The 11,391-nt window shown below is 46.4% G+C and overlaps 1 protein-coding gene across 2 annotated transcripts in view; it reads right to left on the bottom strand.

Annotated features, from left to right (window-relative positions):
• Positions 1-2,556: 2,556 nt before the first annotated feature.
• The window catches only part of GUF1 (GTP binding elongation factor GUF1), a 33,723-nt gene continuing 24,888 nt past the window's right edge, over positions 2,557-11,391 (bottom strand). For both annotated transcript variants that reach the window (XM_058193344.1, XM_058193345.1), the window contains exons 14-18: positions 9,847-9,980; positions 8,791-8,892; positions 7,221-7,340; positions 4,956-4,992; positions 2,557-3,233 (exon numbers count right to left, since the gene is read on the bottom strand). In XM_058193344.1, coding sequence (XP_058049327.1) covers positions 3,096-3,233; positions 4,956-4,992; positions 7,221-7,340; positions 8,791-8,892; positions 9,847-9,980 — 531 coding nt within the window. In that variant the 3' untranslated portion in view covers positions 2,557-3,095. The remainder of the gene's footprint in view (positions 3,234-4,955; positions 4,993-7,220; positions 7,341-8,790; positions 8,893-9,846; positions 9,981-11,391) is intronic.

Here is an 11,391-nt window from a genome sequence, read left to right as displayed (position 1 = left end):
CCTTCCTCCTTTATTTTCTTTTCCTTTCTCACTTTCTTTTCCTTCCTTCTTCCCTTTCCCTTACTTTTCTTTCTCTCCTTCCTCCCTTTCCTTTATTTTCCCCTCCCTTTCTTTCCTTCTCTGCCTCTTTCCTTTCTTTTTCTTGTCCCTTCTTCCTTTCCTCTTTCCTTTTTCTTTTCCTCTTTTCCTTCTTCCCTTTCTCTCCCTTTTTCTTCCTTCCCTTCCTTTTTCTCTCTTCCTCCCTCCCCTTCCTTTTTTTCCTCTTTTCCCCTCCCTTTCTCTCTTTTTCTCTCCCTCCTCCTTTCCTTTCTCCTTTCCTTGCCCCTTCTTCCTTTCTTCTTTCTTTCCTTTCCATCTTAAATATATTGTTAAATGGATATTTATTTCTGCTACACACACTCATTTGAAGGGTTGGGTGTTGTTGGTGGTGGTTAGATCATTTGGGTTGTTTTGCAATGTTATTCTTGCCAGAAATGGGCAATGGAATGTATATATATATATACATATTGAACGCCAGAGCAACTGTTAAAATCTCCTAAGTCACGCTCCTTATGATTTTAGCTAAAGTAAAGAGGCATATTGCTCTCCCCTGTGGTTGCCCAGCGTTTTTCAAGCATTTTGCAGATTTAAAGAAAAATGGGAACTTTCCTGAGGGGAATTCCCTCCTTCACTGTGATGGGAGTTTTCTGGATTTGGTTTCTCGCATTTGGGATAAATTTGCGGAAGAAACCGCAGAGGATTCAGGCCTCCCAATTTCTGGAGGGCTTTGGGTCAAAGTCTTATTCTTGATCTTTTCCACCCAGTTTCTTCAAAAAGTTGTGGAAATTAAAGAGTGGTGAAAGCAGGAAGAAATATGTGAATTATATACCGTATTTTGGGGAATATAAGACACATTTTTTTCTCCCATCAAAGGGTGAAAATTTTGGTGCGTCTTATACACCGAATGTAGCCCCACCCACCCACCGGCTCCCCAGAAAATGGGGCGTGCGGAGGCGGCAGTAGGCTATGGCAATCCCTGCAGTCTGAAACAGCTGATCTTTGGGAGGCTGATCCAACCGACAATCAGCTGCTTGTGCTAATCAGACTGTGCTGAAGCTGAAACGGGCTGTTTGCTGCAAGGAGGCAAATTGCTTGGAGGCAGAGGCAGATATTGTTTTGTTGTTTTCCTCCCCAAAAAAAGGTAGGTGGCATTTTATAATCCAGAGCATCTTATACTCCGAAAAATACGGTAATCATTTACCCTCCCCTGAACCAATTCCATTGTTTAAACCATTGTTTCTCAACCTTAGTAACTTTTTAAGACTTGTGGACTTCAATGCCCAGAGATCTCCAGCCAGCACAAGGAATTCTGGGAGTTGAAGTCCACACATTTGGAAGTTTTCCATAGTTGCGAAATACAGAAATCACTTGGGTCACTTTTTAAGATGTGGCTACGTTTGAAAAACATTCTTGTGTTTCACCCTCTGCTGGGAAGACGAACTCCAGTTCCAGTATATTGTCGCTGCGGATTCTTAAATTTATACAAACAGCATCCCAATGGATCAGAAGTCAATATTCTATAAAGTGGCTAATTCAATTTATATTCCACATTAAGATTTAAGTAGTTTTGAAAAAGGCTAGCAAGCTCGCACCAAAGATGCGAAGTCCTCAACTTACAGGAGTTCATTTAGTGACCGTTCAAACTTACAAAAAACTTTGAAAAACTCGTAACAAGCGCTGAAAAATGTGATTTATGACCGTTTTTCACACAACCGTTACAGCATTCACTGTGTTTCATGTGCCGAAAACTAGGGTACTTGGTAACTGGCTCATATTTATGACGGTTACAGCGTCCTGAGGTCAAGTGTTCTCCTTTGGAGACCTGATAAGCAAAAGTCAATGGGAAAGCAGGATTTGCTTAACAACTATGTTGCTAACTTAAGGCCTCCGTCGATTCACTTAACAACTGCGCCAAGAAAGGTAAAATGGGACAAAACTCCCTGAACAAAGGTCTCACTTTGCAAGAGAAATTTTGGACTCCATTGTAGTCGTAAATTCTTAGGTGGCCTAGAAGTGGAGCTCTTGCCTCACAATCAGGAGGCTGTGAGTTCGATCCTAGGTAGAGGCAGATATTTCTCTCCCTGGGCGCAATGAGAATATATCTGCTGAACAAAACTCCGCATTGGCGACAGGGAAGGGCATCCGGCCAGTAAACACTCGGCTCCATTCAGCTGCCCAGCCTCCATCCGGCAAGGGATTATGGGGTTCTTAAAAGATGATGGTGATTGTAGTCGTAAATTGAGGGTAACTGTATTTGTACCCAGGTTTATTTACCGTATTTTTCAGAGTATAAGACACACCTTTTCCCCCCAAAAAAGAGGGTGAAAATCTGGGTGTGTCTTATACTCCGAATGTAGCCCCACCCAGCTTCTCAAATAGAGGTTTCAGAGGCTGAAAAAAGCATCAGAAATGAAGCTTCAGAAAAAAAGCCCCCAAACAGAGCTTCAGAAAAAAAAGCCCCCAAACAAGAGCTTCAGAAAAAAAGCCTCCAAATAGAGCTTCAGAGGCTTTTTTTCTGAAGCTGTTTCGGAGGCTTTCAGAGACAGAAAAAAAAAGCAAGGCACAGAGCTCACAACCAAGGAACCTGTTGCTAAAATTCACCTCTGGGAACAGCTGATTGGGGATATTCCGGAAGGCTGATCTACTTGCCAATCAGGTTTTTTCTTATTTTCCTCCCCAAACACTAAGGTGCGTCTTATATTCCGGTGCGTTATACGCCGAAAAATACGGTCTCTAGCGTAGCCAAGGGCTTGCGGATATCAAGATCCAGACTGTAATCAAATATGGAAAAAGACAAATAGGCATCTCAAAGGCACGAGGCCCAGTTCTGAGAAATGGCATCCAAAATTGGCCGTAATACTCTCAGACATTAACTTATATTTTAGATTTATATTTTTTTAGGTCATCAGTTTTGTGGCTTTATGGAAACGGGTCCATTAGAACGGCGTCCAATCTTGCACACGAACAGATGAGACCCGATTCAAGTTTGCAAACAGCTGGCTCAAACAGTTCTCATCAGCTTGATTTTGCAAACAGCTGGAAGCAACCTCTGTAAGCTATCTGTCGAGCTGCTTCTTGAGAACTTTGATGAAAGCGTCCTTCGGCACTTCGACATTCCCAATTCTCCTCATCTTCTTCTTCCCTTCGGCCTGCCTCTTCAAGAGCTTCATTTTCCTTGTGATGTCGCCTCCGTACTGTTGTTAACAAAGAAGGAATGCTTCCAGGTTAAATACCAATCAAGGAGAGTATTTGTAACTCAGGGTTGAAATGAGGGGGGGTCCTTGGTGGGTCCTCTGAGCTGGGCGGTTTTCTGCTAGGTAACATCATTGTTCTGTCCCCCTCGCCTCCGTCCGAGCGATGGCTTAATTAGCCGGCACTATCAGCTCTGGCGGCAAAAGAGCCAGCGTCTGCCAAGTGACTCTGTTATCTCCCTTGATGCCGATGAGTCAACAAACAGTACTTCAGCTCTTAGTTAAGCAGCTGATTTGCCTGCTACGAGGAGGCACAACAGCCCTCGCTGGTTTTATATCCTGTGGGGTGTGGCTCCATGACTCAGCACTTCCTAGGCCTGCCCCACCCTTGCTTCTGTTGTTCCCGCCTCTCCTGCCTACGAAACCTAGGGTCCAGCCAGGCCTGATTGCCATCAGCTGGGTCTGAAGGCGTGGCCTGGGGGGGGGAAAAGAGTCGGGACGGAGGCCTCGTTATCTCCTCCACCTGGCCTGCCTCTGGCTCCTGGAGCTGAGCCAGGGAAGCTGGTGCTCCCGAGGTAAGTCCTGACGGCCCTTCCCTCTCACTGTCCAAGTCACTTTCTGGTGGTGGGGGGGCGCAGACACAACAATCATCAGTGCTAGAAGGGAGTGTGGTTGGCAAAGAGGAGGAGGAGGAAGAAGAGAATGAGAAGGAGGACTGTGTGGCCTTTGATGCTTTCTGAGCTGTTTTCTTGCAGACCTTTCATGACCCAACTAGGTAACATCATCAGTGTTAGAAGGGAGTGGAGTTTATGGGGAGGAGGAGGAGGAGGACTGTGGGATCCTTGATGCTCTCTGAGCTTGGTGGTTTTCTTGCAGATGTTTCATGACCCAGCTAGGTTACAACATCAGTGCCAGAAGAGAACACCGGAAGGAAACCCCACTCGGTTCTAGCACTGATGATGTTAGCTAGTTTGGGTCATGAAACGTCTTCAAGCAAAGGAATCTCAGAGAGTACCAAGGACCCCCACACTCCTCCACCTCTCCTTCTCTGCAAACCCCACTCCCTTCTAACCCTTGACGATGTTACCTAGTTTGGTAATTAGAAGTCTGCAAGAAAAGGAAGAGAGCGCCAAGGGCCCCATAATCGTTTCCTCTTCCTCCTCTCCACACACCCCATTCCCTTCTAACACTGATGATGTTACCTACTTGGGTAATGAAATGCCTGCAAGGAAACAACCAAGCTCTGAGAGCACCTTGTTCCAAGATTAATAGCAACCAGAAGGATAGCGGTCAATGTTGATAACTTTTTTCCCCCTGCATTGCTATTATCCCTGAATAATAAAAAGCAAGTTAAAAACTATTGAGAATTGTATCAAACACTCCAGGTGAATTTAACCCAGGTTACAACTTAAAATGAAGTGGATAAAATCTTACTTAGAAAAAAAAAGGGGCTAATTTACGGGAAAAAAAAGAAATACTAATACTAATAATAATAATAATTTATTATTTATTAGATTTTTATACCGCCCTTCTCCCAAAGGACTCAGGGCGGTGCACAGCCAAGTAAAAACAACAAACACATAGACAAATTAAAAACATATTAAAAATCTGATTATAAATGGCCAATTAAGATTTAAAACTAAAGTAAAACAATCCTAAAACCCCCTTAAAATTCCATCAAGCTAGCCCTGGCTCATGAAAACAGAAAAAAACCCCGATACTTACACATTTTGCCAGGACATCTTTTCTAAAAGCTTTCACCCTGGAAAATAAAATAAACCGAGTTGCATTTTAAAAGGATAATACAAAGTATTCCATAATTTGAAGTTCTGAAGCAGCGGATAATTGCTAATTATGTGCTTTTAAATCTTTTTGGACTAGGGAAGTCTAAGAAATCAAATCAAATGGATAACACTCTTTGGCACTGAGCAGCTACTTAACTTAAAAATTAATCTTCCCTCTACTCTTGTTTTCTAGTTTATTTAAAGTTTCCATTTTCATGCTACTGGAATACAACATAATTGGGTTCTTCCCCCTTTTAATGACCCGTTGCATCGAGTTGGAATTGGGGCGACTGAATGGAGCTGAGCGTTTACTGGCCGGATGCCCTTCCTGACGGCTACATGGAGTTCACAGTAGACAATTATTCATTGTGCCCAGAGAGAGAAATATCTGCTGCACCGAGTTGGAACTGGGGTAACAGAATGGAGCTGAGCATTTACTGGCCGGATGCCCTTCCTGACGGCTACATGGAGTTCACAGTAAACAATTATTCATTGTGCCCAGAGAGAGAAATATCTGGTGCACCGAGTTGGAATTGGGGTGACTGAATGGAGCTGAGCGTTTACTGGCCGGATGCCCTTCCTGACGGCTAAATGGAGTTCACAGTACACAATTATTCATTGTGCCCAGAGAGAGAAATATCTGCAACTACCTAGGATCGAACTCGCAGACTCCTGATTGTGAGTCGAGAGCTCGACCTCTAGACTCCTGTGCCGTTCATATAATTGGACATATTATATATAATATAATCAGCCACTAAATGAAGTGTTGTAAATTGAAGACTAACTATACACTCCGCTTCCTTCCTGAAGGGACACATTTCTTTAAAGGCCAAACTTAATTAATTAATTCCCAGTCTGAATCGCCCACTTTAGAAACCAGGATTATACAGGTAGTCCTCGACTTACGACCAAAACTGAGCCCAAAATTCATGCGGCTAAGTGAGGAATTGATTAACTGAGTTTTGCCCCGTTTTACGACTTTTCTTGTCGCCTTTGCTAAGCGAATCACTGCAAGCTCTTAAATGAGTAACACGGTCGTTAAGCGAATCTGGCTCCCCTCCCCTCCCCCGCTTGACTTTGCTGGTCAGAAGGTCGCAAAAGGGGATCGATCGCACGACCCCTCCAGGATGCTGCAAGCCGTTGTAAGTGTGAGTCAGTTGTCAAGCATTTGAGGATAAAACCACGTGACCATGGGGATGTTGCAACAGTCGTAAGCAGAGGTTGAATTCACATTGGTTCGGGCGAACCGGTAGAGGAAATCACAGCTGGGCCTGCCCACCTGCCCCAGCTATATGCTGACGTATTTAGGCACATTTTTGAGGCCGGGCGCATGCAGGTAAAGTGCGCGCACGAAAGCAAAGTGCATGCGCGTAAGGCCAGGCGCATGTCCGAAGGTGGGCGGTCACATTTTCAGCGCTGGGCGAACTGGTAGATAAATTCTGTGAATCGCAGCCCTGGTCGTAAGTGTGAAAAATGCTCATGAGTTCTTTTTTCTGTGCCATCGAATGGTCACTGAGCGAGCTGTTGTAAGTCGAGGACAAGTAGCCACTTTAAAAAAAAAAATTGTTAAAAGGACTGAAAAGAAAAGGTTACCTTTGAAAACCAAGTTGTTGTGTCTTGCCCGCTCTCACAGCAGCCGGGGCCTTCTTATCTGCTCCCGAACACGGAGGAATGTATGCCTCCCGGCCCCAGTCCTGCCTCCATGCCCAGACAAGCTGAAGAGGAGGGGGCAACTCCCGGTCCCAGCCCTGGCTCCATGCCCAAGCAGGCTGCAGAGGAGGGAGCACCCCCCGGCCCCAGCCCTGGCTCCATGCCCAGGCAAACGGAGCAGCTAGACCCTTCCCCCTCCTCCACAGCATGTGAGCCTGAGGAAAGTTTATTTCCAACAGCTGCTGATTGGAGTGACCCTCGCATCAGAAGACTGGATAGGCGGAGGCAACAGAAGGAAAGGAGGGGCAGGCCTTAATGAGTGCTGAGTCATGGAGCCACACCCCATGGCCTACATAAAGGATTTGCTTTCTGGCAGTCTCTGAGTCAGGCATAAGTCGAACTTATCTTGCTGAAGTCACTTTCTGGTCTCCTGCCTGCTCTGAGGACTTTGCTAGGACTTTGGGCAGAGCTGCAGAGGCAAGCCTGATTCGGATTTCCCTGACCCGGCCGTCAGCGGAGGAGTGGGACACGACACAAGTGAAGCGTGACGACTTACGTTTCTCTTGCAATTATTTTGTTGCCGAGACCCGCCTGGATAGCGATTTCAAACATCTGCCTTGGGATGAGGTCTCTTAATCGCTCGCACATGGATTTGCCAACGGAGTAGGCTTTCTCTCTGAGAAAGAAGAAAGAAGTAAGAACGGGTCAGTCCTGGGTCTTTTCCAAGAGGACATCAACCGTGGACATGAGGAACGGGGGTGTCGGGACAAGCTAAGCCCGAGAACAATGCAAAAAAAATTCCCACCGGGATTCCGTTCTTTCGATTTGCTTACACACGATAGACAGAATCTTGCCCGACTTAAATACTCTCATCTGTAATTCACTGAACAAAATTTAGTAAGTCGAGGGCAACCTGCAGTTACTTCCTACAATCCTGCGGGGCAGTGTTGAAATCTAAATTCCTTTCCTAAAGGTTCTGTGGGCGTGGCTTGGTCGGGAGGGGTCATGTGACTGGGTGGGCGTGGCTATGCGATGAGGGATCAAAAGACAGAAACTCATTAACAATGTCCTGCTGGAGGAGGGTTGGACTAGATGACCTCCAGGTCCCCCCAGCCCTGGATTATCCTTTGAAGCTGCATCTAGTGCCAGGTTTGTAGTCCTTCCTTCCTCTCCTTTTCTTCCTTTCTCTTTCTTTCTTTCTTTCTTTCTGTCCTTCCTTCCTTCCTTCCTTCCTTCCTTCCTTCCTTCCTTCCTTCCTTCCTTTCTTTCTTTCTTTCTTTCCTTCCTTCCTTCCTTTCTGATTATCCTTTGAAGCTGCATCTAGTGCCAGGTTTGTAGTCCTTCCTTCCTCTCCTTTTCTTTCTTTCTTTCTTTCTTTCTTTCTTTCTTTCTTTCTTTCTTTCTTTCTTTCTTTTCCTTCCTTCCTTCCTTCCTTCCTTCCTTCCTTCCTTCCTTCCTTCCTTCCTTCCTTCCTTCCTTCCTTCCTTCCTCTTTCTTTTTCTTCCTCTTTCTCTCTCTCTCTAACAAAACCCCCATCCCCCATTTTTTCCTACACCCTCCATTTTTTGCCTAGCAGGCTTCAGCATTTTTATCTTTTAAAAAATGCTTTTAAAAGTTTTTTTAAAAAAAAGGCTCTGACGATCGTGTGGCTCAGCTGGGCATTGGGGGGGGGGGTGCAGGGATTTTTGCTACCAGTTCTCCAAACCACTCGCCTTTGCTGGCTGAGGAACTCTGGGAGTTGAAGTCCACAAGTCTTAAAAGGGCCCAGTTTGCAGACCCCTGGATTAGACGACCTGAATTTGAAGATTGAATTTTTTAAAAATGAATGTGCATGCAACTACAACTACAGGGCCGTGGTGGCTCAGGCTGTAAGAAGCCTGTTATTAAAACACAGCTGCCTGCAATTACTGCAGGTTCTAGTCCCACCAGGTCCAAGGTTGACTCAGCCTTCCATCCTTTATAAGGTAGGTAAAATGAGGACCCAGATTGTTGGGGGGGCAATAAGTTGACTTTGTAAATATACAAATAGAATGAGACTATTGCCTTACACACTGTAAGCCGCCCTGAGTCTTCGGAGAAGGGCGGGATATAAATGTAAATTTAAAAAACAAACAAACCTGACTTACCGAGGTACAATAGTTATCAGCTCTTCCACAGATTTTCCATTTAAAAAAATATCCATTTTGACAAGATCCGCAGGCTGGTATCCTGCGTCTTCATAGTCGAAGCTGAAAAGAGAAGAGGGTCGGTTCAACTAACGTCCGATACGAGCGGTCTGAAAGGTACAATTTCTGACCTATACAGGTAGCCCTCGACCTACAACACGTCACTTAGTGACCATTCAGTTCACTTAGTGACTGGTTTCCCCATGGATTCTGTGTGGCAGAAGGTCGCAAAAGAGGATCGCGTGACGTGACACCCCTCCCCCCCCCCGCCGGGATGTTGCCACCGTCATAAATCCGAGTCGTTTGCCAAGTATCTAAATTTTGATCAGGTGACCATGGAGAGGCTTCAACGGTCGTTAAGTGTGAAAAAACGGCGATGCGCCGCTTTCATCAGTCATGTTGTTACTTTGAACCGTCACTAAGAGAACTGTTGTAAGTCGAGGACTACCTGCACACACATGGTTATGGACATGTATCAAAACTTCTTGCGGCCTTCAATGCGCTTGGATATCCTGCATCCTCCGAGCCTCAAGTAAAAATCTCGTTTTCAAAAAGTTAATCAAAAAGGTCAAGGTTCCCCTTGCACATATATGCTAGTCGTTCCTGACTCTAGGGGGCGGTGCTCATCTCTGTTTCAAAGCTGAAGAGCCAGCGCTGTCCGAAGACGTCTCCGTGGTCATGTGGCCGGCAGGACTCAATGCCAAAGGCGCATGGAACGCTGTTCCCTTCCTACCAAAGGTGGTCCCTATTTTTCTACTTGCATTTTTTACCTGCTTTCGAACTGCTAGGTTGGCAGAAGCTGAGGCAAGTCACGGGAGCTCACCCCGTTATGCGGCACTAGGGATTCGAACCGCCGAACTGCCGACCTTTCGATCGACAAGCTCAGCGTCTTAGTCCCTGAGCCACGCGTCCCTTAAAACGTCAATAGATAGTAATAATAGCCTTGGATCTCCCAGCTTCAGAATTATACAAGCGTGGGAAGTCTCATCAAACCATGATATAACCAGGTTAACCTACCTGGCATAACCAGATGACAAGGATTTCAACACGTCGAAGAAATCTACCACGATTTCGTTCAGCGGGAAGAGATAAACCATCATGACTCTGCGGTCATCCATGTACACCGTATCCTTCTGAACTGCTCTCCGTGCCTGAGAAAAATCACACAACAGCAGCAGTTGAAATCCAGCAGGTTCCGACAGGTTCTGGCGAACCGGTAGCAGAAATTTTGAGCAGGTCGGAGAACTGGCAAATACCACCTCTGGTTGGTTGGCCCCAGAGTGGGGTGGGAATGGGGATTTTGCTGTAGCCTTCCTCCCAGGAGTGGGGTGGGAATGGAGATTTTGCAGTATCCTTCCCCCAGAGTGGGGTGGGAATGGGGATTTTGCCGTATCCTTCCCCTGGAGTGCGGTGGGAATGGAGATTTTGCCGTATCCTTTTCCTGGAGTGGGGTGGGAATGGATATTTTGTAGTATCCTTCCTCCCAGGAGTGGGGTGGGAATGGAGATTTTGCGGTATCCTTTCCCTGAAGTGGGGTGGGAATGGAGATTTTGCAGTATCCTTCCTCCCAGGAGTGGGGTGGGAATGGAGATTTTGCAGTATCCTTCCTCCCAAGAGTGGGGTGGGAATGGAGATTTTGCAATATCCTTTCCCCAGGAGTGGGGTGGGAATGGAGATTTTGCAGTATCCTTCCCCTGGAGTGGGTGGGAATGGAGATTTTGTAGTATCCTTCCTCCCAGGAGTGGGGTGGGAATGGAGACTTTGCGGTATCCTTTCCCTGAAGTGGGGTGGGAATGGAGATTTTGCAGTATCCTTCCTCCCAGGAGTGGGGTGGGAATGGTGATTTTGCAGTATCCTTCCTCCCAGGAGTGGGGTGGGAATGGAGATTTTGCAATATCCTTTCCCCAGGAGTGGGGTGGGAATGGAGATTTTGCAATATCCTTCGTCCCAGGAGTGGGGTGGGAATGGAGATTTTGCAATATCCTTCCTCCCTGGAATGGGGTGGGAATGGAGATTTTGAAATTCCTTCCTCCCAGGAGTGGGGTGGGAATGGAGATTTTGCAGTATCCTTCCTCCCAGGAGTGGGGTGGGAATGGAGATTTTGCAGTATCCTTCCTCCCAGGAGTGGGGTGGGAATGGAGATTTTGCAGTATCCTTCCTCCCAGGAGTGGGGTGGGAATGGAGATTTTGCAGTATCCTTCCTCCCAGGAGTGGGGTAGAAATGGAGATTTTGCAGTATCCTTCCTCCCAGGAGTGGGGTGGGAATGGAGATTTTGCAGTATCCTTCCTCCCAGGAGTGGGGTGGGAATGGAGATTTTGCAGTATCCTTCCTCCCAGGAGTGGGGTGGGAATGGAGATTTTGCAGTATCCTTCCTCCCAGGAGTGGGGTAGAAATGGAGATTTTGCAGCATCCTTCCAGGAGTGGGGTTGGAATGGAGTTTTTGCAATATCCTTCCCCCGAAGTGGGGTGGGAATGGAGACTTTGCAATATCCTTCCCCTGGAGTGGGGTGGGAATGGAGATTTTGCAGTATCCTTCCTCCCAGGAGTGGGTTGGAAATGAA

The sequence above is a fragment of the Ahaetulla prasina genome, chromosome 8 (genome assembly GCF_028640845.1).
Source record: "Ahaetulla prasina isolate Xishuangbanna chromosome 8, ASM2864084v1, whole genome shotgun sequence".
NCBI lineage: Eukaryota > Metazoa > Chordata > Lepidosauria > Squamata > Colubridae > Ahaetulla > Ahaetulla prasina.
The sequence above is the reverse complement of the archived record's forward strand: the minus strand, read 5'-3'. Positions and strand labels throughout refer to the sequence as shown.